Genomic DNA, 25,937 nt, shown 5'->3' with positions numbered 1-25,937 from the left:
TACAATAGTATAAAGCCCATGGCCAGTATCCGGCCAAAGAAAAGAAGGGGATAAAAAAAGAAGAGAACCAATTACTGACTTGCTCGTCGGAAGGGTCAAAGTTGGGATGTTGAATCTCGGATTTTGATGATGAAGTCAATTGTCATTTGTTATCTAATCTATGTGTTGAGATAAGTGTGCAGGATTAACTACGATGAGATTAAGACAAGCAGCAGGAGTTGCCCCGGAGTCAAGATCATGATCACGTTGGGAGTTCGAGAGTTCGACGGAAGTTCGGACGGTCGTCGGAGGTTCAGAGAGAACAGATCCGAGAAGTCCAGAAGCTTGCCAAGCGAAGCTCGTCGGAACTCGCCAAGTGGATCGTCGCAAAGTCCAGGAGTATGCCGGATGTCCGCAGAAGGATCACCGAGGGTTATCGGTTGATCGACGGAAGTTGGCCGGAAACTCGCCGGAAGAAGCGACTGACGCATCGGAGCAAGCTGCAGAAGTTGTCTTAGAGATAATCGTAGTTAGCACGATGATTAAGCATGAAAATGGGAGGTGATCCCATTAGCTTAATCTTGGGGCAATTGGGCCCCTGAAAAGATTCAAAGTGGGTCGAATGGAGTGAACCATTCGGACCCTGATTGCACCAGGAGGTGCAACCGCCCCAGCCAGGAGGTGCAACCGCCTGGGCTGTGGGGTTGAGAGGTGCAACCGCCCCAGCCAGGAGGTGCAACCGCCTGGGCTGTGGGGCTGGGAGGTGCAACCGCCCCAGCCAGGAGGTGCAACCGCCTGGGCTGTGGGGCTGGGAGGTGCAACCGCCCCAGCCAGGAGGTGCAACCGCCAGGGTTGCAAGGCTGGGAGGTGCAACCGCTCCAGCCAAGAGGTTGCACCGCCAGAGCTCAAGTTCCGAGCTCTGCCAGGCGATGCAACCACCAAGCTCAGTCTTCGAGCTTTGGCAGAGTGGTGCATCAGCCTGAGCTCAGTCTCGAGCTTTGCCAGGTGATGAATTCACCAAGCTCAGTCTTCGAGCTATGGCAGAATGGTGCATCAGCTTGAGCTCAATTTGGAGCTCTGCCAAGTGATGCAACCACCAAGCTCAGATTTCGAGCTCTCCCAGGTGATGCAACCACCAAGCTCAGTCTTCGAGCTCTGCCAGGTGATGCAACCATCGAGCTCAGTCTTCGAGCTCTGGCAGAGAAGAAGCAATCGGCAGAGCTCAGTCTTCGAGCTCTGCCAGGCGGTGCCACCTCTCCAGTTGAGAGGTGCAACCGCCTGATCCCAGAAATTCTGGGATTAGATCGATTTGATCGTTTTGAGCTCGAATTTTGAATTGGGTTGGGGCCTATAAATACCCCACCCATTCAGCACTGAAAAGATATAGACCCATACCGAAATTGTGATCTTTTCTGTGATTCTAAAGAGCTCAAAAGTGTTTAAGTCTCCTCCTTCTGTTCTTCAAGTTTTCAATTGTAAAGTGAGGAGAGAAAGGTCTGTAAAGGTTGTCTCCTAAGCCTGTCAAAAGGAGAGAAACTGTAAGAGGGAAGTTTGGCCTTCGCCCATTGAAGGAAGGCAGCTAGTTGACGTCGGCAACCTCATCGGTGGAGGAAGCCAAAAGTGGAGTAGGTCAAGGCTGACCGAACCACTCTAAATCTCTGGTTTGCGTTTATTTTCGAGCACTTTATCATTACTGCAAACCTCCCTCATCACTACTGCTCTCTGCGCTTTCACGAACAAGTTCTAAGTGCTGTTCTTCCAAATCTGCATTCAGACGTAAACTTGTATTTTCGTACATTACAGTTTACGTTTACGTTTGATTCTGCAGAACTGTTTTCCGCGCTTTTACGAACGAGCTTCCTTGCAGTTTACGCTTACATTTTAATCCTATTAATAACTGCAATCTGTTTTCTACGATTTTACGAACGAGTTTCAACATTTAGACGTAAAACTGCATTCGGACGTAAATCGGCTTTCTTCGCTCAATCATCAGATTTCAGTTTACGTTTACGTCTTGATTTCAACTGCATACTGCCTTCTGCGAATATACAAACGAGTTTCAAAGTTTAGACGTAAATCTGCGTCTAGACGTAAAACTGCGTTTAGACGTAAAACTGCGTTTAGACGTAAATCTGCGTTTAGACGTAAAACTGCGTTTAGACGTAAAACTGCGTTTAGACGTAAATCTGCGTTTAGACGTAAAACTACGTTTAGACGTAAAACTGCGTTTAGACGTAAATCTGCGTTTAGACGTAAATCTGCATTTAGACGCAAAACTGCGCTTAGACGCAATCTGCGCTTAGACGCAAAACTGCGCTTAGACGCAATCTGCGCTTAGACGCAAACTGCACTTAGAAACAAACTGAGAATTTGCTTTTGCATCATAATCGTTTTTGAACGATCGCAGCTTTTTGTTTTTAAATTATTATAAGATTTCCGCTGCACTAATTCACCCCCCCCCTCTTAGTGCTCTTGATCCTAACAATTGGTATCAGAGCTCGGTTAACTCTCTAAAGGATTAAAACCCAAGAGAGATGGCATACGCCGGAAACCAAGAGGGGCATTCGATTACACGTCCACCCATGTTCAGTGGAACGGACTACACTTACTGGAAGACCCGAATGAGGATCTTTCTTATTTCTATGGATTTTGAACTATGGAACCTTGTTGAAAATGGATTTTCAAAATCTTCTCTTCCAATGATCGATTGGAACGATTTGGAAAAGAAGGCTTTCGCTCTTAATGCAAAGGCTATGAATGCCTTATTTTGCGCACTAGATAAAAACGAATTTAATCGTGTTTCAACTTGCGAAACTGCTTTTGATATTTGGCACACACTTGAAGTGACCCACGAGGGCACAAGTAGAGTGAAAGAGTCAAAAATCAATCTGTTGCTGCATTCTTTTGAACTTTTTCGAATGAAACCGAGTGAAACCATTGGCGACATGTTTACCCGTTTCACGGATGTCGTCAACGGTTTAAAAGGTCTCGGAAAGAGCTTTTCGGATTTTGAGCTTGTTAATAAGATACTAAGATCCCTTCCTAAGAGTTGGGATCCTAAAGTCACCGCCATTCAAGAGGCAAAAGATCTGCAAAATTTCCCTCTTGAAGAACTAATCGGGTCATTAATGACCTACGAAATGACCTGCAAAGCTCATGAAGAGCAAGAAGACATCCTTCCAAAGAACAGGAAGGATATGGCACTTAAAACTTCTGAATGCCACTTGAGAGAAAACTCAAGTGATGAGGATTGTGACGATGACTTGGCACTGTTGACAAGAAAGTTTAAAAAATTCTTCAAAAGAAACAAGTTTAAAAACGATGTGAAAAATAAACTTGAACCTAAGAAGGACCAAGTGATCTGCTATGAATGTAAAAAGCCGGGACACTACAAAAGTGATTGTCCCCAAGTCAAGAAAAGAACAACAAAGAAGAAGGCGCTCCAAGCAACATGGGATGATTCGAGCGCATCCGAGGAAGAAGAATCCAACACCGAGCAAGTTGCTCATTACGCCTTTATGGCCATCGAAGGGGAGGTAACGGATTTATTAGATGCTGATTTATCTTTCGATGAATTATTAAATGCCTTCCATGATTTATTTGATGAATGCAAAGTTATAAATAGAAAATACAAGTTGCTAAAAAGGGTACATGATAATCTTACTTGTGAGTTTGATAAGTTAAAAGTCGAACATCATGATAGTTTAAACTCATGTATCAAATGTCATGATTTAGAAACTATACAAAAAGAAAACTTGCTGCTTAAGGACACCTTGAAGAAATTCGAGGTTGGTAGCAAGTCATTAAACATGATCCTTACAAACAAGGGTCATGCTCCCAAAAGAAGTGGGATTGGATTTGTGAGGAGTCCTCACCGAAATCCAACTACCTTTGTAAAAGGTCCCATCTTACACGTTCAACACCAAACCAAGTGCAACTTTTGTTGCAAATCTGGACACAAGACACATTGTTGTCCATTCAAGAAAATAAGTCCAAACAAATTAATTTGGGTTCCTAAAGGAACCATGATAAACTCTATGCAACATGATAGAAAATATAGATCTGTTTATGAGGCACCCAAAAGCAAATGGGTACCTAAACGTCATCCTTTCTTGTAGAAAACTAAACAATCGCAAGCTAGGAGCAAGAAATGGTACCTTGATAGTGGATGCTCAAGGCATATGACCGGAGATCCATCTCAATTCTCTAAGCTCTCTAGCATAGACGAAGGATATGTCACCTTCGGAGACAACAACAAGGGTAAAATCATTGGCAAAGGAACCATAGGTAACAAATCCAACCTCTCTATTGAAGATGTTTTACTAGTTGATGGTTTAAAACATAACCTCTTGAGCATTAGTCAATTATGTGATAAAGGATATATTATAAGATTTGAATCTAATGCCTGCATCATTGAAAAACCACACAAAAATATATCTATGATTGCATTAAAACAAAACAACGTATACACTATTGACATCAATGACTTATGTGATGAAATGTGCTTTGCCGTTATGAATGAGGATGCTTGGCTATGGCATAGAAGATTAGGTCATGCTAGCATGAAACTAATCAATCAAGTATCATCTAGAGAACTTGTAAGAGGAATTCCTCATATCAAGTTCATCAAAGATAATGTATGTGATGCTTGCCAATTAGGTAAGCAAATTAGGGGTAGCTTCAAAGCTAAGAATCAAATAAGCACCTCTAGGCCCTTACAATTGATCCATATGGACTTGTTCGGACCAATCTCTACATCGAGTCTAGGAGGTAGCAAATACGCCTTTGTCATTATTGATGACTATAGCAGATATACATAGACCTACTTCTTAAAACAAAAAAATGAATGCTTTAGACATTTTACCAAGTTTTGTAAACTTGTTCAAAATGAGAAGGAATCTATGATTTCGTCAATTAGAAGTGATCACGGTGGAGAATTTCAAAACCATGACTTCCAAGAATTCTGTGAACTCAACGGATACAACCATAACTTCTCTACTCCAAGAAATCCTCAACAAAATGGGGTAGTAGAAAGAAAAAATCGAAATTTGCAAGAAATGGCTAGAACCATATTGAATGAACATAGCCTACCCAAATATTTTTGGGCCGAAGCTGTAAACACTGCATGTTATATTTTAAATAGAGTCCTAGTAAGACCCTTACTCACCAAAACTCCTTATGAGTTATGGAATAACAAAAAACCCAATGTCTCATATTTTAAAGTCTTTGGGTGTAAGTGTTTTATCTTGAATGAAAAGGATAACTTAGGAAAATTCGATGTTAAATCTGATGAAGGAATTTTTCTTGGTTATTCTTCGGTTTCTAAAGCTTTTCGCATCTTCAATAAAAGAACCTTAATTATTGAAGAATCCATCCATGTTGTTTTCAATGAGATTTCAGAAATTAAGAAAAATGATCTTGATGATGATATTAATTTTGATTCCTTGAATTTAAACGAAACCCCGTCTCCAACTAGCAACTTGGTTGCATCCACTTCCAAAACATCCTTACCCAAGGATTGGAAGTATATAGATGCTCATCCTAAGGAGCTAATCCTAGGAGACACATCAAAGGGGGTTCAAACACGATCTTCTTTTAAAAACTTTTGTGCCAACGCCGCTTTTCTCTCCCAAATTGAACCCAAATGTGTTGATGAAGCCATGAAAGATGATTCATGGATTATCGCAATGCAAGATGAATTAAATCAATTTGAGAGAAATGAGGTGTGGACGCTTGTTCCCAGGCCAAATGACCATTTAGTAATTGGTACTAAATGGGTCTTTAGAAACAAGCAAGATGAAAATGGTATCGTGGTTAGAAACAAGGCTAGATTAGTGGCCAAAGGTTTCAACCAAGAAGAAGGTATCGATTACGAAGAAACCTTCGCACCTGTGGCTCGATTGGAAGCCATAAGGATGCTCCTTGCCTATGCTAGTTGCAATAATTTTAAGTTGTTTCAAATGGATGTTAAAAGCGCTTTTCTAAATGGTTTCATTTCCGAAGAAGTTTATGTTGAACAACCTCCTGGATTTGAAAATAATGGCTACCCTAATCATGTGTTTAGATTAACTAAAGCTCTCTATGGTTTAAAGCAAGCCCCAAGGGCTTGGTATGAGAGACTTAGCTCTTTTCTCATTGAAAATAATTTCGTAAAAGGCAAGGTTGATACTACATTGTTTATCAAGAATTTTGAAAATGATTTTCTCATTGTTCAGATTTATGTTGATGACATTATCTTTGGTTCTACAAATGAATCTCTTTGTGAATCCTTTTCGAAAACTATGAGTCATGAATTCGAAATGAGTCTAATGGGAGAGTTAACATTCTTCTTAGGCCTACAAATCAAACAACTTAGCAATGGCATCTTTATTAGTCAAACCAAATATGCTGTAAGTTTGCTAAAGAAGTTCAAAATGAATAATTCAAAAGCCATTGACACTCCTATGAGCACCTCCACTAAGTTAGAAATTGATGAGAATGGAGAAAGCTTCGATCAAAAAACCTATAGGGGTATGATAGGAAGTTTACTTTACCTCACTGCCACCAGACCAGACATTATGTTCAGTGTAGGACTTTGTGCTAGATTTCAATCAGACCCTAAGATATCTCATCTCAAAGCTGTCAAAAGAATACTCAGATATCTTAATGGAACTACCAATCTAGGATTATGGTACCCAAAATCAGAAAATTTTGAATTAACAGCCTATGCTGATGCGGACTTCGCTGGCTGTAAACTAGACAGAAAAAGCACATCAGGATCATGTCAATTTTTAGGACATGCCCTTGTATCCTGGTCATCTAAGAAACAAAACTCGGTTGCCCTATCAACAACCGAAGCTGAATACATTGCAGCAAGTGCATGCTGTGCACAAGTTGTATGGATGAAAAACACTTTAGAAGATTACAAAGTGAATCTTAAAGATATTCCCATTAAATGTGATAACACGAGTGCAATATGCTTAACTAAAAATCCTATACAACACTCAAGAACAAAACACATTGATATTAGACATCACTTTATACGTGATCATGTCACTAATCATGACGTGACCATAGAGTTTATTGATACCAAACATCAACTGGCTGATATCTTCACAAAACCCCTATGTGAAGAACAATTTGATTACATAAGAAGAGAATTAGGTATGTTGATATGTCCAAATACTTGAGTTATTACTATTACATGCCTTGACAAACGCTTGATCAAATAACATGTTGCAAATTATGTGACAAATATTCTTAACCAAATGCATGTAAGAAGTTCATTTTTCGGGTTGTATGCTAAAAATGGGATGTTCCCGTACACTCTTATGAAAACTCCTTGGAAAATGACTTTCCTCCGTCAAGCAAAAACAATAAAGTGATATATGTGTCATGACTTCCTTTATATGCTTGATCATGCTTTTTGTTGATGACAAAGGGGGAGAAAAATATGAATTGATAAACACTATGTCATAGCTGAACTGCCATAATCATATCTATGTCATAGTTACAAATACTTGAGTGATGCTATAAACAATGTTATGCCATCCTTGCATCACCAAGAGATATGTGAACATGTACTATAGTTTGCATCATATCTTGATTTGATATTGTGAAGAAAATGCAAACTCGCTAGAAAATCTCAAATGTAAGCATCATGTAAGAAGTCCTTCGTTGCGTTATATGATTACATGATGAATGGTTACAAACACTATCATACAAACTTGTTGATGTATGTCATGCCTTGACATAATTCTTGAAGAGATACATCATGATAGGCATCATGATGGGAGCATTGATAAGTTTAACTGATCTAACTTATCAATGCGTCACTTGAATTCTTAGGTCTTGAATTCAAGGTTGACTTATCTCAACTATGGCATATAGATAGGGGGAGTTAAGGATAACTCCTTTATCAATTGATTGTCATCATCAAAAAGGGGGAGATTGTTGAATCTCGGATTTTGATGATGAAGTCAATTGTCATTTGTTATCTAATCTATGTGTTGAGAAAAGTGTGCAGGATTAACTACGATGAGATTAAGACAAGCAGCAGGAGTTGCCCCGGAGTCAAGATCATGATCACGTTGGGAGTTCGAGAGTTCGACGGAAGTTCGGACGGTCGTCGGAGGTTCAGAGAGAACAGATCCGAGAAGTCCAGAAGCTTGCCAAGCGAAGCTCGTCGGAACTCGCCAAGTGGATCGTCGCAAAGTCCAGGAGTATGCCGGATGTCCGCAGAAGGATCACCGAGGGTTATCGGTTGATCGACGGAAGTTGGCCGGAAACTCGCCGGAAGAAGTGACTGACGCATCGGAGCAAGCTGCAGAAGTTGTCTTAGAGATAATCGTAGTTAGCACGATGATTAAGCATGAAAATGGGAGGTGATCCCATTAGCTTAATCTTGGGGCAATTGGGCCCCTGAAAAGATTCAAAGTGGGTCGAATGGAGTGAACCATTCGGACCCTGATTGCACCAGGAGGTGCAACCGCCTGGGCTGTGGGGTTGAGAGGTGCAACCGCCCCAGCCAGGAGGTGCAACCGCCTGGGCTGTGGGGCTGGGAGGTGTAACCGCCCCAGCCAGGAGGTGCAACCGCCTGGGCTGTGGGGCTGGGAGGTGCAACCGCCCCAGCCAGGAGGTGCAACCGCCAGGGTTGCAAGGCTGGGAGGTGCAACCGCTCCAGCCAAGAGGTTGCACCGCCAGAGCTCAAGTTCCGAGCTCTGCCAGGCGATGCAACCACCAAGCTCAGTCTTCGAGCTTTGGCAGAGTGGTGCATCAGCCTGAGCTCAGTCTCGAGCTTTGCCAGGTGATGAATTCACCAAGCTCAGTCTTCGAGCTATGGCAGAATGGTGCATCAGCTTGAGCTCAGTTTGGAGCTCTGCCAAGTGATGCAACCACCAAGCTCAGATTTCGAGCTCTGCCAGGTGATGCAACCACCAAGCTCAGTCTTCGAGCTCTGCCAGGTGATGCAACCATCGAGCTCAGTCTTCGAGCTCTGGCAGAGAAGAAGCAATCGGCAGAGCTCAGTCTTCGAGCTCTGCCAGGCGGTGCCACCTCTCCAGTTGAGAGGTGCAACCGCCTGATCCCAGAAATTCTGGGATTAGATCGATTTGATCGTTTTGAGCTCGAATTTTGAATTGGGTTGGGGCCTATAAATACCCCACCCATTCAGCACTGAAAAGATATAGACCCATACCGAAATTGTGATCTTTTCTGTGATTCTAAAGAGCTCAAAAGTGTTTAAGTCTCCTCCTTCTGTTCTTCAAGTTTTCAATTGTAAAGTGAGGAGAGAAAGGTCTGTAAAGGTTGTCTCCTAAGCCTGTCAAAAGGAGAGAAACTGTAAGAGGGAAGTTTGGCCTTCGCCCATTGAAGGAAGGCAGCTAGTTGACGTCGGCAACCTCATCGGTGGAGGAAGCCAAAAGTGGAGTAGGTCAAGGCTGACCGAACCACTCTAAATCTCTGGTTTGCATTTATTTTCGAGCACTTTATCATTACTGCAAACCTCCCTCATCACTACTGCTCTCTGCGCTTTCACGAACAAGTTCTAAGTGCTGTTCTTCCAAATCTGCATTCAGACGTAAACTTGTATTTTCGTACATTACAGTTTACGTTTACGTTTGATTCTGCAGAACTGTTTTCCGCGCTTTTACGAACGAGCTTCCTTGCAGTTTACGCTTACATTTTAATCCTATTAATAACTGCAATCTGTTTTCTACGATTTTACGAACGAGTTTCAACATTTAGACGTAAAACTGCATTCGGACGTAAATCGGCTTTCTTCGCTCAATCATCAGATTTCAGTTTACGTTTACGTCTTGATTTCAACTGCATACTGCCTTCTGCGAATATACAAACGAGTTTCAAAGTTTAGACGTAAATCTGCGTCTAGACGTAAAACTGCGTTTAGACGTAAAACTGCGTTTAGACGTAAATCTGCGTTTAGACGTAAAACTGCGTTTAGACGTAAATCTGCGTTTAGACGTAAAACTACGTTTAGACGTAAAACTGCGTTTAGACGTAAATCTGCGTTTAGACGTAAATCTGCATTTAGACGCAAAACTGCGCTTAGACGCAAAACTGCGCTTAGACGCAATCTGCGCTTAGACGCAAAACTGCGCTTAGACGCAATCTGCGCTTAGACGCAAACTGCACTTAGAAACAAACTGAGAATTTGCTTTTGCATCATAATCGTTTTTGAACGATCGCAGCTTTTTGTTTTTAAATTATTATAAGATTTCCGCTGCACTAATTCACCCCCCCCCCTCTTAGTGCTCTTGATCCTAACATGGGAATCACCCGATGAAGGCCATTTTTGTAGGCAAGCGGCCAACCTCGAGCCGCGAGCATCTCAACCCGAGAATCGTCATCCAGTATACGAAGACGAGCTGCAACCAACCTGGAGACGGAGAGACGTGGCTCAGTATAGATGACGCCCGGATCGAGAAACACTAATCAACCCCCAGTCGCGTGGGCCCGATCGACCTCGGCATCCAGCTTAACCGATTGAAGACTACCGAGATCGATCCGTGGACCAGGCCATGCTGACTCATCGGCACATATGTTCACCAACAAGTATCTCGGTGAGCGCCACGATGCACGATGAATAGTGCTCCAGTAAACGACTGGTCGATATCACTTGCGTCGTTTGGCAAAGAAAGACAGTGGCAGTCTCAAGTACTGAACATATAGCGCCAGCCAATGAGGCACTGGAGCTGCAAGTTGAAGAGCCCACTTGGATTCCCAGATCTACCGGGGTCGTGCCCACGAAATCATGAGCAAAGCATGACAATTAGAAGGTATACAATATACTGTGCTATTATTCAACAAGCATGTCCCATTCAATGATATATATATATCATGGCACATGCTCTACAGTATACACATCTTTATCTACATTCAATTATATATAAAATGGAAGTGACAATATGATCAAATAATATGATCAAAGCGAAACAATAATATGATCTACATTCTTCTTATCTTTATCTACAGTAATATGATCAAAGCGAAACAATAAGATGGAAGTGACAACATGATCAAAGCGAAACAATAATATAGATCAAATAATATGATCTACATTCTTCTTATCTTTATCTACAGCATACACATCTTATCTACATTCAAATAATATGATCAAAGCGAAACAATAAGATGGAAGTGACAACATGAAAATGATCATGATGAAAATGAAAATGACGAAACCTCATAAAATGGATAAAGACGACCATTATAACATAAAAGTAGTAGAACAAACAATAAAAAGTTTTTTGAGATGATCGATAATATTCACTCAGAAGATGATATGAGTGTTTCCACTGCTACAAAGGGAGAAAAAGATATTGACAGTTATAAAATACATTTAGGGTATTAAAAACATAAAAATATTTTATGAGAATTGAGAGCAATATTTTATTATTGACATTAGTAGCTAAGTTTCTCTAATGACATAATACTGGCTAATATTTTAATATAATTTTTGTGAGATCGATTGTCATCAGTTTGACAAATGACTTAATGTTCCAATGTTTATATCGTAACTCAAGTTGGGATTAGGCTGGAGCATTCCCAAATTGGTGAATGATCTTGATCACATTCGATGGCAACATCATCAAATCACACGTGGATCGCATCCGAATGATCTCGTGATATAATAATAGATTAAAAAAATAGTTAAATTTTGAATTGATGATATATTTCACTTACATTCCCCCGTGTAGCAGGAAAACTAAGAGTGCAAATAATTTGTTGTCGGCACAAGCTAAGAGCCCAAATCAGTAATTAAAGGGAAAAAAAATAATAAGGTAAAAAAAATAGTGACGCACGCAGTTGAGAGGGCTGCGAACGAGCGAACGTGCGCGCAGCGAGCGGTGGCGGCGCAGAGAGAGAAGAAAAGAACGGAGAGATAAAGAAAGAGAAAAAAATAAGATTTTTGAGTTTTACGTAAAGAATCAAGTTCTATAATCCCAACAGTGTTGATCTATAGTTTACTTCTCCGAAATACTTTTCTGTTATACCCATTTTGTGAGATCTAAAAATTCTCACAAAATATATGGTCTTGATGTTATTGTGATATTCTTGTTATTTTAGAAAAGATTTATTGTAAATTTATTATCATTATTATTGATAGTGGAAGTTTGATTTATTGATCTACTATTTTATTCTGATTGATATTTATATTTTAATATTAAATTAGTATTTGGATATAAAAAAAAATTATTCCGCATTTTTCCCGCACTTTGGATTAGATCTCGAAATCCAAGTGGGCTATTCAACTTGCACCTCCAGTGCTTTCGTCGAAGCGATGCCGTTGCGTCTTTGCAAAACGACGCCAGTGATATTGACCCCTCGTTTGCTGGAGCACTATTCGTCGTGCAACGTGGCGCCCACGGAAAGACTATCCACGAGCAGTGGGGACGATCGGTGGCTGGCGACAACGAAGTTTTAGATGGGCTAAACAGTGAACAGACAATTTTACAATAGATTACTCTTACAATGGGCTGATTCAACAACGTATACCTCACAAAGACCTTAGGAAATATTAGATCCCAACATGAGATTCATATGTAAAGAGACATCAGATCCATTTCGACTATTTTATTCTTGGTATATATCTAGAGCTCGATAGGTTGGAAGAACAATAACCTGACTTAATTCTTAGTTTCCCCATCAAGAATACCGTATTCGTCTCCATATTCGTACAGGAATTGGGGCCATCCGAGGGATGTTAATTGCCACCCTCTTGAAGTATTCGGGTTCCGATGGAGAAGACGAAGTACGATCTCCATTTAATGCTCTTCATTCAGCCCTAATCAGTTCTCTCACTCTGACGTGTCATCCTCTGACACGTTTCTTTCATACATGCAGTACTGGATTAGATTTCGACGCATCGCCGCTCGCCAGCTCAGCTTGTAGAATAAAAGACATAAACGACATGGAGGAGATATTCGATTGTGATTTGTTGAGTTGCCGTCATATCATTGTAAAGACTTTAAAGCATGGATGACCATCACGCAAAATCTTGGTATTTGCTGATGCTTCGTAATGCCTCTTCAGTTAAATCTTCGCTCATGCAATAAGCATGAGTCATAAGCAAAGGGCTTGATACCGATGTCCATGCGTTGTCCAGATGATACTCACCAAACTTGGGTGTACATCCATGGTGGTACCGCTTCGTTTCCACCAAGTACGATTTGGATAGATCAACCCACTGAACCAAGAATTATAGTTCTCAGAAGAAAGGTATCAGGTGGTTGATGTGTAACAGAAGAAAGGAAACAAATTAATGCTGTATATATATTTTTCATATAATATGTGAGTGATGCAAGAACAAAAGCATATTCCTGATGATATGGCTTGATATCCTTATTCAAAACTTAGTAGTAATACAATTTTTCTCTATTATTTTTAAATTATTATTATTATTATTTAGTTGTTTCCGTTCCTCTATCCCTATTATCAAGAAAAATTACTTTGTACTGGCCATATGTCAATGTGTGAGAAGCCTTTGAAGCTGGCATCTTGCCTCGCGAGGAGATCTTGACATCATATAGTGCGACCGAGAGCGAGACCGCAAGAAGAATGTAGACAAAGATGTGTATACTGTACTATCATTCAACGAGCATGTCTCATTCAATGATATATTTATACCAATAAAAGCTATATATAAAATAAAATAATAGAATCAAAGTGAAACAATAGGATCGAAGTGACAAGATGAAAATAATCATGATGAAATGAAAATGACGAAGCCTCATAAAATAGATAAAGGTGGCTATTACAAGATAAAAGTAGTAGAAAAAAAATAAAAAAAAATTAATACGATCGATAATATCCACTCGAAGGAGAAGATACTTCACGAAGACCTCAAGAAATATTAGATCAACATGAGATCCATATGCAAAGAAACATCAGATCCATTCCGACCACTTTATTTTTGGTATATATCTAGAGCTCGATAGGTTGGATAAACAATAACACGACTTGATTCTTGGTTTCTCCATCAGAAATACCATATCCGTCGCCATGTTCGAAATAGAATTGGGCCGTCCGAGGGATGTTAATTACCACGCTCTTGAAGTATTCTTCCAGTGGAGAAGAGGAAGTACGATTTCCATTTAGTGCTCTCCAATTGACCCTAATCAGTTGTCTAACCTTCACACGTGCCACTTCCTCTGACACGTTTTTCTCATGCATGTAGCACTCGATAGATTTCGGCACATCGCCTCTCGCCATCTCAGCCTTAAGAACAAAAGACAACAATGACACACAGGAGATATTACATTGCGAATGTATTGCGTTGACGCCTTGCATACCTTCGAGGTAGCCAAATCATTGTAAAGCCTATAAAGCATGGACGATCGACGCACAAAATCTTGATATTTGTAGATGTTTGGTAATGCCTCAGCAGTTAAATCTTCGCTCATGCAATGAGCATGAGTCAGAAGCAAAGGGCTTGATACCGATGTCCATGCGTTGTCCAGATACTCACCAAGCTTGGGTGTACTTCCATGGTGGTACCACCTCGCTTCCACCAAGTATGATTTGCAAACATCTGCCCACTGAACCAAGAGGAATAGTCCTTCGAAGAAAGGTATCAGGTGGTTGATGTTTAAGAGAAGAAAGAAAACAGATTAATGCTGTATATGTTACGGCTCTCTTAAGGTAGGGTATTATGTCCAAGCCTTTCTCCTTCATGACTCTATATCCTGCATCGTTTGCCATGTTGAAGACTACAAGAAAACACAAGTTCATGTACCCTGGAAGCTTGTCGATTGCATTTACATCCCATCTGAAATGTCCAGAAGAACATATGTTGTGATGATCATGGATAATATAATGTTCATGTGTTGATAAAGAAAGGCAGGAGTTTCTCATCACCTATCAACAACATTAGTGAAAAGCTCGAGTTCGTCCAAGGTACCATAGACATCGTAAACATCGTCGATTACAGTTATTAAGCTAACTAGCTTCGTTTGCATCTCCCTAAAGCTCCAAAATTGTGGTTCAAAGGCCCAACCAACTGTCCACAAGTAGTTTTCCATCAACCTGTCTCTGGAGAATGGCAACCTCTGTGCAAGACCGAGTTCGGTCCACCATCTGGCGATCCAAGTTACAGTTTTTAATAGACGAGAGAAGGACATACTATTCATGACTAGCTTAGTTTACCTCGACACTTCTTTGAGTTCTCTCTTATGCATGCTCTGGATCAGATTGAAGTCCAGCCTAGCCAATTCAAGTAGAAGAGGGTTCATGGTGGCTTCCCTTTGGTATGTTTCTATGAACCACCTGGTGTGTATCCTTTCCATCCTCCAATTCAGTGGAAGCTCCAAGGCGTGGGCCACATGTTCCCTGAAACGAGGCTCAAGTGATCCCTCTTCCATGAGCTTCTTGAGGTGCTTTGTCGTGAAGTCCATGGCTTCGATCAGTACAAACTCCCCCTCCTTTCCAAGGTAGGAAGCTTCATATAAGCTCAGCATTCCTTTAGTCTGATTCTGGAGGCAAGTTTTGAGGTGACCCTTCTCATCTTTGAATCTGCTGAACATATCTTTAGTCACAAAGTTCATCGAGACGTTAGATTGCGGCACCATGAACGAACAAACCCAGGTTAAGGCTTCATGAGCATATCAACCATTTTCTTATACACTAAGCACATACAATAACATGTTGGTTAGGATGGATGTATTAGAGAGACTGAAGAATATTCCCATTTCGTCTTGACTAGGCTGCATCCCTCGGCTATTTATATATATACATACATATATATGTATGCATATATATATGTAGCTTCTAGTCGAGATGAATAGATTGTGTATATATTTTATACACCTTGTAACCATCAGTCTAGAAAATTTCAGGAGAAATATTAGTTGAAGTAGACCTTTACGTGTCATAATTAGAACTCTACTCGATTTTATCAGACAGGCGTATTGTAAGTGGGGTGAACTACCTTCATAAACATCGAAACCATTTTCTCTGAGAAGCCTGAAGAGAAGTGCTGTTGCATGGAGATTGTCCTTCAGCAGCATGCTTGTGTCTTCCAGGGATCCATGAATGCTCCCTAAAGCATCCTTAATATCATTTTTAAAGTGATATGCCACACCAAGCTGCTGTAGGTGATCGATTAGTTGAAGCTGGTCCTCAAGTCCCTTCTCCTCCTGTATCAGTTTCACAACTTCTTCCTCCAATTTACTTATCCTTGCAGCATTCTGTTCCTCCTCCATCTAGATTTACAAGTAGCAATAATATATATACACAATATCGCATCTGAGAGAAGAAAGCAAGCTTAGAATACAAAGAGGTTATGGTGCCAACCGAGTGGTCACTTGTGAGTGACTGTATGTAGTCATGAGACCATAAGTTTGGTTGGTAATTGGCTGATCTCCGTAAAAGAGGTTGCCCGCTGCATCTGATGCGTGGAGAGAAGCATGGATGATTGCCATGGTGTTGGAAGGAGGCGATCCGCCGGAACGTACTGAGGCTGCTGCAAGGGAAGGATGTGGCACAAACGATAGGGAGAAGGTGGAGAGACATTATTTGGTCTGATTACTTGGTAGCTGGCAAACCCAGAATGTTTTTGTATAAGCCGGAGAACTTCTGCTTCATATATATATATATATATATATATATATATATATATATATATATATATATATATATATATATATATATATATATATATATATATATATATATATATATATATATATATATATATATATATCATAGAATAAGACATCCTCACGTGATTATATGAAAATATATTATTGAGAAAAATAAATTATGATAAGATTATCATGATATTTTTAATATTTAAATATTAGATTATCAAATTTCTAAATCATAAAAATCATGATACTATATTATTATGATTATATCAATAATAAAGATCATGATCTCAACATGATCTCCTAATCTACGAAAGGATTTAATAAATATTTTTATATTTATTATTGATTTAGAAAATTATATAATTATCATATTTTATAATATATTTTTGTGTATATAAATTCATACTTAGTATAAATAAAATTAGGCTAGTCATTTCTATATGAGAACCATAGTTGCTTGAAAGGGTTTATTTTTTTCTTGATCCTCTCTTTGCTATTGTTGATTTGTGCCTCCTCCTTCAAGGTTGCATTGCAACTCTTTACTATTGTTGCTTTATACCTATTCCTTTGGCTATTCAACTAGTCACTTGTCTCGTATCATCTCCAACTCTTATATTTTAGAAAATACTCTTTTCTTCATTAATGTTGCCGTCCAAGTTCCTATTAAACACACATATACAAACTAAACCTCTTGGTATATTTAATTTTAATCTCTTTTAATCGATTATGACCTTATGGGTTATGCAAATGATATCATCATTTGCTCTCCACGAACGATTAGGGAAAGTAATTTTAAAGTTATTAATCTTTAATACACTTTTTGGATCCCTCAAGATCTTCTTATTAGAAATGCTATAATTGCCTCTCTCTTTCTCTCTTTTCAAATCAATTCCCTCAAGATCTCTTTTCAAGTGTGGTCCAAACTTGCAACAATATATGCCAACCAATCTCGTGGTTGTTTCATGCCACTCCGAGAAACTCTCTTCAAACTTTCTAAGAGCACAAAATATATTTTGAACTATATGTAAGCTATCAAAACTGAAGTGGATACACTTGCAATAGTCGATGCACCTCTTGATGATGATGAGATTATTTAAATTATTATTGGCTTTGCAATTATGCTAAATGTATCATGGTACTCAAGGCTTAGATGTTGATAAAATCTTATTAAAAATAATTTTTTAATAGTGAAACTATGTTTAAAACTAGAGTAGACATACGATTAATGTGATAAGTTGATATGACAAATACAAAAGACCAAAATTGAAGATGTAAGGAAGCTTGAGTAAGTAGTAAAAGGCCAATTTAGACAATGTATCGATGATGACATTCCACGGTCCCTTATGTTTAGAAGTATGTGGATGGGTGAGAAAATAAGAAATTCCATTGGTTTCAAAAAAAAATAACGAAGCTTTTAAAATTTATATTATTATCAGAGTATTGTTATATTTATGTCCCATTCATATATATATATATATATATATATATATATATATATACTCATAAAAGTTATATATAAAATAAAATAATAGAATCATAGTGACAAGATGAAGACGATCATCATGAAATGAGAACGACAAAACTCATAAAGGGATGATGGCGACAATTATAAGATAAAAGTAGTAGAATAAATAAAAAAATTTAAACGATTAATAATATTCACTAGTCGGAGAAAACGATGATGATCATGAGTATCACCACTACTATAGGGAGAAAAAGACATTGACAATGATAAAATATATTTAGAGTATTAAAAAAAAATAAAGATATTTTATGAGAATTGAGAGTAATATTTTATTACTAACATTAGTAGCTAAGTATCTCTAATGACATAAGACTGACTAATATTTTAATATAATTTTTGAGAGATCGAATGTCATCCGTTTGACAAATGACTTAAAGTTCATCGTTCCTCAAGTTGAGATTAGGCCGGAGCATACCCAAATCGATGAACGATCTAGATTACATCCAATGGCAAATCATCAAATCACACGTGGATCACATCTGAATGATCTCATGATATAATAATAAAAATATTAAAATATAGTTGAGTTTTGAATTGATGATATATTTCACCTACGTACCCCACCCCAAGTAGCAGGAAAGCCAAGACAAGACAGCAAATATAATTTGTTGTCGGTTGATGTAGATGCGGCACGAGCCACGCAACGATAGTAATTGCCTTTGTTTTGCACCTCATTTCGTGGGCTCTTCAACTTGCAGCTCCAGTGTCTTCGTCAAAGCGACACGAGGGCATTGAACGTCATGTCCTGTACATGACGTTGCCGCTCTGTCTTCTCCACAGCACGCTAAGTGATATTGACCACTCGTTTGCCTGAGCACTATTCATCGTACGCCGAGAGGCGATCCACGAGGAGTGGGGACGATTCCAGCTCATTCCATGTACTATATTTATTGCCACTCAAAATAGATGAACGGTCTTTGGAATTTTACCAGACGAGCAGTGCATTTATTGGGTAGACTTGCAGGTGGCTGGCGACAACGAAGTTTATGATCGGCTAAACAGTGAACAGACAATTTTACAATAGACAACCCTTAGAACGGACGCATACAACGACATATACTTCACGAAGACCTCGGGAAATATTAGATCAACATGAGATCCATATGCAAAGAGATATCGGATCCATTCCGATCACTTTATTCTTGGGATATATCTAAATCTCGATCGATAGGTTGGATGAACAATAACACGATTTGATTTTTGGTTTCTCCATCCGGAATGCCGTATCCATCTCCATGTTCGTACAGGAATTGGGCCATCCGAGGGATGCTGATTGCCACCCTCTTCAAGTATTCTTCCAGTGGAGAAGACGAAGTACGATCTCCATTTAGTGCTCTCCAATTGACCCTGATCAGTTCTCTCAACTTCTCACGTGCTACATCCTCTGACACGCTTTTCTCATGCTTGTAGCACTGGATAGATTTCGGCGCATCGCCTCTCGAGACCTCAGCCTGAAGAACAAAAGACAACAACGACACAGAGGAGATATTACATTCCGTATGTGTTGAGTTGACGTCTTGCATACCTTCGAGGTGACCAAATCATTGTAAAGCCTATAAAGCATGGACGATCGTCGCACAAAATCTTGGTATTTGCAGATGTTTGATAATGCCTCTGCGGTTAAATCTTCGCTCATGCAATAAGCATGAGTCAGAAGCAAAGGGCTTGATACCGATGTCCATGCGTTGTCCAGATACTCACCAAGCTTGGGTGTACTTCCATGGTGGTACCACCTCGCTTCCACCAAGTATGATTTGCAAACATCTGCCCACTGAACCAAGAGGAATAGTCCTTAGAAGAAAGGTATCAGGTGGTTGATGTGCAAGAGAAGAAAGGAAACAAATTAATGCTGTATATATTACGGCTCTCTTAAGGTAGGGTATTATGTCCAAGCCTTTCTCCTTCATGACTCTATATCCTACATCGTTTGCCATGTTGAATACTACAAGAAAACACAACTTCATGTACCCTGGAAGCTTGTCGATTTCATTTACATCCCATCTGAAATGTCCAGAAGAACATATGTTGTGATGATCATGGATAATATAACGTTCATGTGTTGATAAAGAAAGGCAGGAGTTTCTCATCACCTATCAACAACATTAGTGAAAAGCTCGAGTTCGTCCAAGGTACCATAGACATCGTAAACATCGTCGATTACAGTTATTAAGCTAAGTAGCTTCGTTTGCATCTCCCTAAAGCTCCAAAATTGTGGTTCAAAGGCCCAACCAACTGTCCACAAGTAGTTCTCCATCAACCTGTCTCTGAAGAATGGCAACCTCTGTGCAAGACCGAGATCGGTCCACCATCTGGCGATCCAAGTTCACTGTTTAATAGACGAGAGAAGTACATACTATTCATGACTAGCTTAGTTTACCTCGACACTTCTTTGAGTTCTCTCTTATGCATGCTCTGGATCAGATTGAAGTCCAGCCTAGCCAATTCAAGTAGAAGAGGGTTCATGGTGGCTTCCCTTTGGTATGTTTCTATGAACCACCTGGTGTGTATCCTTTCCATCCTCCAATTCAGTGGAAGCTCCAAGGCGTGGGCCACATGTTCCCTGAAACGAGGCTCAAGTGATCCCTCTTCCATGAGCTTCTTGAGGTGCTTTGTCGTGAAGTCCATGGCTTCGATCAGTACAAACTCCCCCTCCTTTCCAAGGTAGGAAGCTTCATATAAGCTCAGCATTCCTTTAGTCTGATGCTGGAGGCAAGTTTTGAGGTGGCCCTTCTCATCTTTGAATCTTCTGAACATATCTTTAGTCACAAAGTTCATCGAGACGTTAGATTGCGGCACCATGAACGAACAAACCCAGGTTAAGGCTTCATGAGCATATCAACCATTTTCTTATACACTAAGCACATACAATAACATGTTGGTTAGGATGGATGTATTAGAGAGACTGAAGAATATTCCCATTTCGTCTTGACTAGGCTGCATCCCTCGGCTATATATATATATATATATATATATATATATATATATATATATATATATATATATATATATATATATATATATATATGTATGTATATATATATATATATATATATACATACATATATATGTATGTATATATATATATATATATATATATACATACATATATATGTATGTATATATATATGTAGCTTCTAGTCGAGATGAATAGATTGTGTATATATTTTATACACCTTGTAACCATCAGTCTAGAAAATTTCAGGAGAAATATTAGTTGAAGTAGACCTTTACGTGTCATAATTAGAACTCTACTCGATTTTATCAGACAGGCGTAGTGTAAGTGAGGTGAACGACCTTCAGAAACATCGAAACCATTTTCTCTGAGAAGCCTGAAGAGAAGTGCTGTTGCATCGAGATTGTCCTTCAGCAGCTTGCTTGTGTCTTCCAGGGATCCATGAATGCTCCCTAAAGCATCCTTAATATCATCTTTAAAGTGATATGCCACACCAAGCTGCTGTAGGTGATCGATTAGGTGAAGCTGGTCCTCAAGTTCCTTCTTCTCCTGTATCAGTTTCACAACTTCCTTCTCCAAGTTACTTATCCTTGCAGCATTCTGCTCATCCATCTAGATTTACAAGTAGAAGTAATCAATATACACAATAGCACATCTGAGAGAAGAAAGCAAGCTTAGAATACAAAGATGTTATGGTGCCAACCGAGTGGTCACTTGTGAGTGACTGTATGTAGTCATTAGTCCACAAGTTTGGCTGGTAATTGGCTGATCTCCGTAAAAGAGGTTGCCCGCTGCATCTGATGCGTGGAGAGGAGCATGGATGATTGCCATGGTGTTCGAAGGAGGCGATCCGCCGGAACGTACTGACGCTGCTGCAAGGGAAGGATGTGGCACAAACGATAGGGAGAAGGTGGAGAGACATTATTTGGTCTGATTACTTGTAGCTGGCAAACCCAGAACGTTTTTTGTATCAGACGGAGAACTTCTCCTTCATATATATCATGGAATGAGACATTCTGACGTGATTATACGAAAAGATATTATTGAGAAAAATAAATTATGATAAAATTATCATGATATTTTTAATATTTAAATATTATGTTATCAAAATTTTAAATCATAAAAATTATGATAATATATTATTATGATTTTCAACGTCATCTCTTAAATCCATAAAAGGATTTAATAAATATTTTATATGTATTATTGATTAAAAAAAATCATATAATTATCATAATATCTTTTTGTGTATATAAATTCATATTTAGTATTAATAAAATTAAACTAGTCATTTCTTGATGAGAACCCTAGTTGCTTCAATGGGTTTTTTTTTTTCTTGATCCTCTCTTTACCTTTGTACCTCCTCCTTCGTTATGTTGAAGGTAGTATTATAACTCTTTCCTATTGTTGATTTATACCTATTCCTTCGTTTATTTAACTAGTCACTCATCTCATATCTTCCCCAACTCCTATATTTTAGAAAATACTCATTTCTTCATCAATGTTGCTGTCATTCATATTCAACTAGTCACTCATCTCATACTTACTCCTTCATCTACAAACTAAACCTCTTGGTATACTCAATTTTATTCTCTTTTAATTGATTATAATATTATGGGTTATTTAAATGATACCATCATTTACTCTCCTCAAACGATTAGAGAAAATAATATTAAAGTTATTAATCTTAAATATACTTTTTGGATCCATCAAGATCTTCTTAGAAATACTATTATTGCCTCTTGCTCTTTTCAAATCATTCCCTACCTAGTCTCTATAAAATCCTCTTATGAAGTATGGTCTAAACTTGCAAAAATATATGCCAACCAATCTCATGGTTGCTTCATGCAATTTTGAGAAACTCTTTTCAAACTTTCTAAGGGCACAAAATTTATTTTGAACTATATACAAGCTATCAAAACTCAAGTTGATGCACTTGCAATATTCGATGCAACTCTTGATTATGAGGAGACTATTTAAATTATTTTTGGCTTCACAATTAGGCTAAATGTGTCAGTACTGAAGGCTTGGACTTTGATAAAATTCCTTTATAATAAGTCTTACTTTATACTTATTAATGGATTTATCGGGGCTTCTTTTGATATGGAAAAACTATTTATACCCTACAAGGTTTTGACTTGGATAGGATGTCTCATGTATTATTCTATAACGAAACATTATATTCTTCATACATAAAATTAGGTGGGTATGAAGGTTGAAACATCTATGGAATAACAACTTGCAAGTGATAATATTTCTTAGCAGCATAGCTTTACAAGTCATATATTATTTAATGATAGAAGATAAGATTTCCCCAAATCCTTTCTCCTAATCTGTATAAATAGGAGAGGGAATGTATTGAAGCATTTTTCATTTCTTCAATAAAGCTTTTTCACTTCTTCAATAAAACTTCTTCAGTAATTGTTTTTATCTTCTATTCTTTTCATCATTGTCTCAGAGCAGTGAGAAAAGTGAAGTTTCGCTCTTGCCTTTGGCTAGCGACCAATGTCACTGAGAAAAGCGAAACTTCGCCCTTGTCTTCGGCCAACGACCAATGTCGCTGCAGTCACATTCCTAAGAGGCTCCACGACCAATCCTTATCTTCCTCACCGCGGTAGCTTTCGCTGTCTTCGCTGATCTGCCAACAGTCGGTGGACTTAAGGAGAACGAAGGGCGAACTTAAGGAGAACGAAGGGAATGCCTGTGCTGCTCTTGCCCAACTATATAATTATATGAGGAAAGCTCTCTATTCTGTTGAGGAAAATCCTCTATTCTGTTGAAGGAAATCCTTTTCTCTATAAATAGGAGAGGGAACATGTTAATGTTAATGTATTGAAGCATTTTTCATTTCTTCAATAAAGCTTCTTCAGTAATTGTTCTTATCTTCTATTCTTTTCATCATTTAACAAGTGACTTCATTGTTGAATTATTGACCTAACACTTTTATTATGACATTGTTGCATGTTGCCTCTAGAATGATACCATATATTGCCTTCAGAATGAGCACACGGTGGTAGTAATGAAAACTGGTGTAGCATAATATATAAAATTAGGTGGGCATGAAGGTTGAAACATTTATGGAATAACAGCTTGCAAGTGACAACATTTCTTAGCAACGTAGCCTTGCAAGTCACATATTTAACAAGTGACTTCATTGTTTAATTATTGATTAGATTTGTTGATATTTTTATTATAACATTATTGTATATTACCTCTAGAATGATACCACATGTTGCCTTTAGAATAATTATTTGAATGGTTATCTTTCTGGTTATGAATTTTGTCTTTATTGCTAAAGTTAGATTTGTTAGTAAAATTGACAGTACTAGGAATAGTATCAGAAGATGATGACTCTCGCTCAAGATAAGATTCATAGTTAGAAAACTTATAATGAAGTTCTTCAAAGGATATCGTAACCATGAATCGTAATTGAGATCTCCTTGTAATCTAAACCAAGACTATTTAATACATAAAAAATGAGACTTTCACCATCAAAACATGCATTAACTTGAGTTTTGATAGCTTACATATAGTTAGAAATATATTTTGAACCCTTAGAAAGTTTGAATAGAGTTTTTAGAAATTATATGAGATGATCATAAGATTGGTTGGCATACATTTTTGCAAGTTTAAGCAACACTTCATAAGAGAATGTAAAGACTACATAAGGAATGATTTGAAGAGAGAGAAAAAGATAATGATAGTACTTTTATGAAGATTATCTTAATGGATCCAAAAAGTATATTTAGGATTAATAACTTCAAGATTAACATTAGAAATTTGCCTTAACTAAGATGTTCTATCATGAAGATCGATCCATGTTTCACAAACTGGATGGGATTTCCTACACAAATGAGTCATTTGATATAAGAGCAATTTATTTTATCATTTATTTAAATAAATTTGATTAATCTATAAGTTGTTTCACGACAACAATCAGAATAATTATAATCTAATCTTTTGGATTACTTAGGGAACAAAAAAATAAAAACAAAGATGAAAAAAATGAAACAAATCAAACTAGAATTTCTCTATTATTTTTAGTTGTTTCCGTTCTTCTATCTCTATTATTAAGAAAATTTACTTTGTATTCGTCATATGTGAATGAGTGAGAAACTAGCATCTTGTCTCATCAGGACATCTTGACGTCATAGAGTGCGAGCGGGTGTGAGACAACGAGAAGAGTGTAGATAAATATGTGTGTACTGTGATATCCATGTCCCATTCAAATATATAGATAAATATATAGATAAATAAATAAATAAATATATATATATATACTCATAAAAGTTATATATAAAATAAAATAATATGATCATAGTGACAAGATGAAGACGATCATCATGAGAACGACAAAACTAAGAAAGGGATGATGGCGACTATTATAAGATAAAAATAATAGACAATTAATAATATCCACTCGTAAGAGAAAATGATGAGGATCATGAGTATTACTACTACTATAGGGAGAAAAAGACATTGACAATGATAAAATATATTTAGAGTATTACAAAAAAAATAAGGACATTTTATGAGAATTGAGAGTAATATTTTATTACTAACATTAGTAGCTAAGCATCTCTAATGACATAAGACTGATTAATATTTTAATATATTTTTTTTGTGAGATCGAATGTCATCCGTTTGACAAATGACTTAAAGTTCATCGTTACTCGAGTTGAGATTAGGCGGGAGCATTCCCAAATTGATGTACGATCTTGATCACATCCAATGGCAACATCATCAAATCACACGTGGATCACATCTGAATGATCTCATAACATAATAATAAAAGATTTAAATATAGTTGAGTTTTGAATTGATGATATATTTCACCTACATACCCCACCCCACGCAGCAGGAATGCCAAGACAAGACTGCAAATATTATTTGT

The 25,937-nt window shown here is 38.1% G+C and overlaps 2 protein-coding genes across 2 annotated transcripts; both read right to left on the bottom strand.

The window, feature by feature from the left end:
- Positions 1-13,684: 13,684 nt before the first annotated feature.
- LOC135679559 (monoterpene synthase 7, chloroplastic-like) lies at positions 13,685-16,543 on the bottom strand. Its single transcript, XM_065193434.1, has 7 exons — positions 16,270-16,543; positions 15,905-16,178; positions 15,124-15,502; positions 14,836-15,054; positions 14,608-14,746; positions 14,271-14,516; positions 13,685-14,196 (listed from the first exon to the last, which is right to left on the bottom strand). Exons 1-7 carry the CDS (start codon positions 16,486-16,488, stop codon positions 13,903-13,905), a joined length of 1,770 nt encoding a protein of 589 aa, XP_065049506.1. The 5' UTR covers positions 16,489-16,543; the 3' UTR covers positions 13,685-13,902.
- A 2,463-nt stretch (positions 16,544-19,006) lies between these two features.
- On the bottom strand, positions 19,007-21,997 carry LOC135679558 (monoterpene synthase 8, chloroplastic-like). The gene is made up of 7 exons (XM_065193433.1): positions 21,747-21,997; positions 21,385-21,655; positions 20,468-20,846; positions 20,181-20,399; positions 19,953-20,091; positions 19,616-19,861; positions 19,007-19,541 (listed from the first exon to the last, which is right to left on the bottom strand). Exons 1-7 carry the CDS (start codon positions 21,963-21,965, stop codon positions 19,227-19,229), a joined length of 1,788 nt encoding a protein of 595 aa, XP_065049505.1. The 5' UTR covers positions 21,966-21,997; the 3' UTR covers positions 19,007-19,226.
- Between the last annotated feature and the right edge of the window lie 3,940 nt (positions 21,998-25,937).

The sequence above is a fragment of the Musa acuminata genome, chromosome BXJ1-7 (genome assembly GCF_036884655.1).
Source record: "Musa acuminata AAA Group cultivar baxijiao chromosome BXJ1-7, Cavendish_Baxijiao_AAA, whole genome shotgun sequence".
Classification (NCBI taxonomy): Eukaryota; Viridiplantae; Streptophyta; class Magnoliopsida; order Zingiberales; family Musaceae; genus Musa; species Musa acuminata.
Note: the sequence above shows the minus strand (reverse complement) of the source record. Positions and strands in the feature narration are given on the sequence as shown.

What these genes read in the sequence shown, in the direction of transcription:
- LOC135679558 (XM_065193433.1), bottom strand. Translation starts at nt 21,965, where the DNA reads ATGTCTCTCCACCTTCTCCCTATCGTTTGTGCCACATCCTTCCCTTGC. An exon ending in TTCACTAATGTTGTTGATAG is followed by an intron (nt 20,092 to 20,180) that starts GTGATGAGAAAC and finishes TGGACATTTCAG; the next exon opens with ATGGGATGTAAATGAAATCG. An exon ending in TACCCTACCTTAAGAGAGCC is followed by an intron (nt 19,862 to 19,952) that starts GTAATATATACA and finishes CTCTTGGTTCAG; the next exon opens with TGGGCAGATGTTTGCAAATC.
- LOC135679559 (XM_065193434.1), bottom strand. Translation starts at nt 16,488, where the DNA reads ATGTCTCTCCACCTTCTCCCTATCGTTTGTGCCACATCCTTCCCTTGC. An exon ending in GAACTCAAAGAAGTGTCGAG is followed by an intron (nt 15,055 to 15,123) that starts GTAAACTAAGCT and finishes TTGGATCGCCAG; the next exon opens with ATGGTGGACCGAACTCGGTC. An exon ending in TTCACTAATGTTGTTGATAG is followed by an intron (nt 14,747 to 14,835) that starts GTGATGAGAAAC and finishes TGGACATTTCAG; the next exon opens with ATGGGATGTAAATGCAATCG.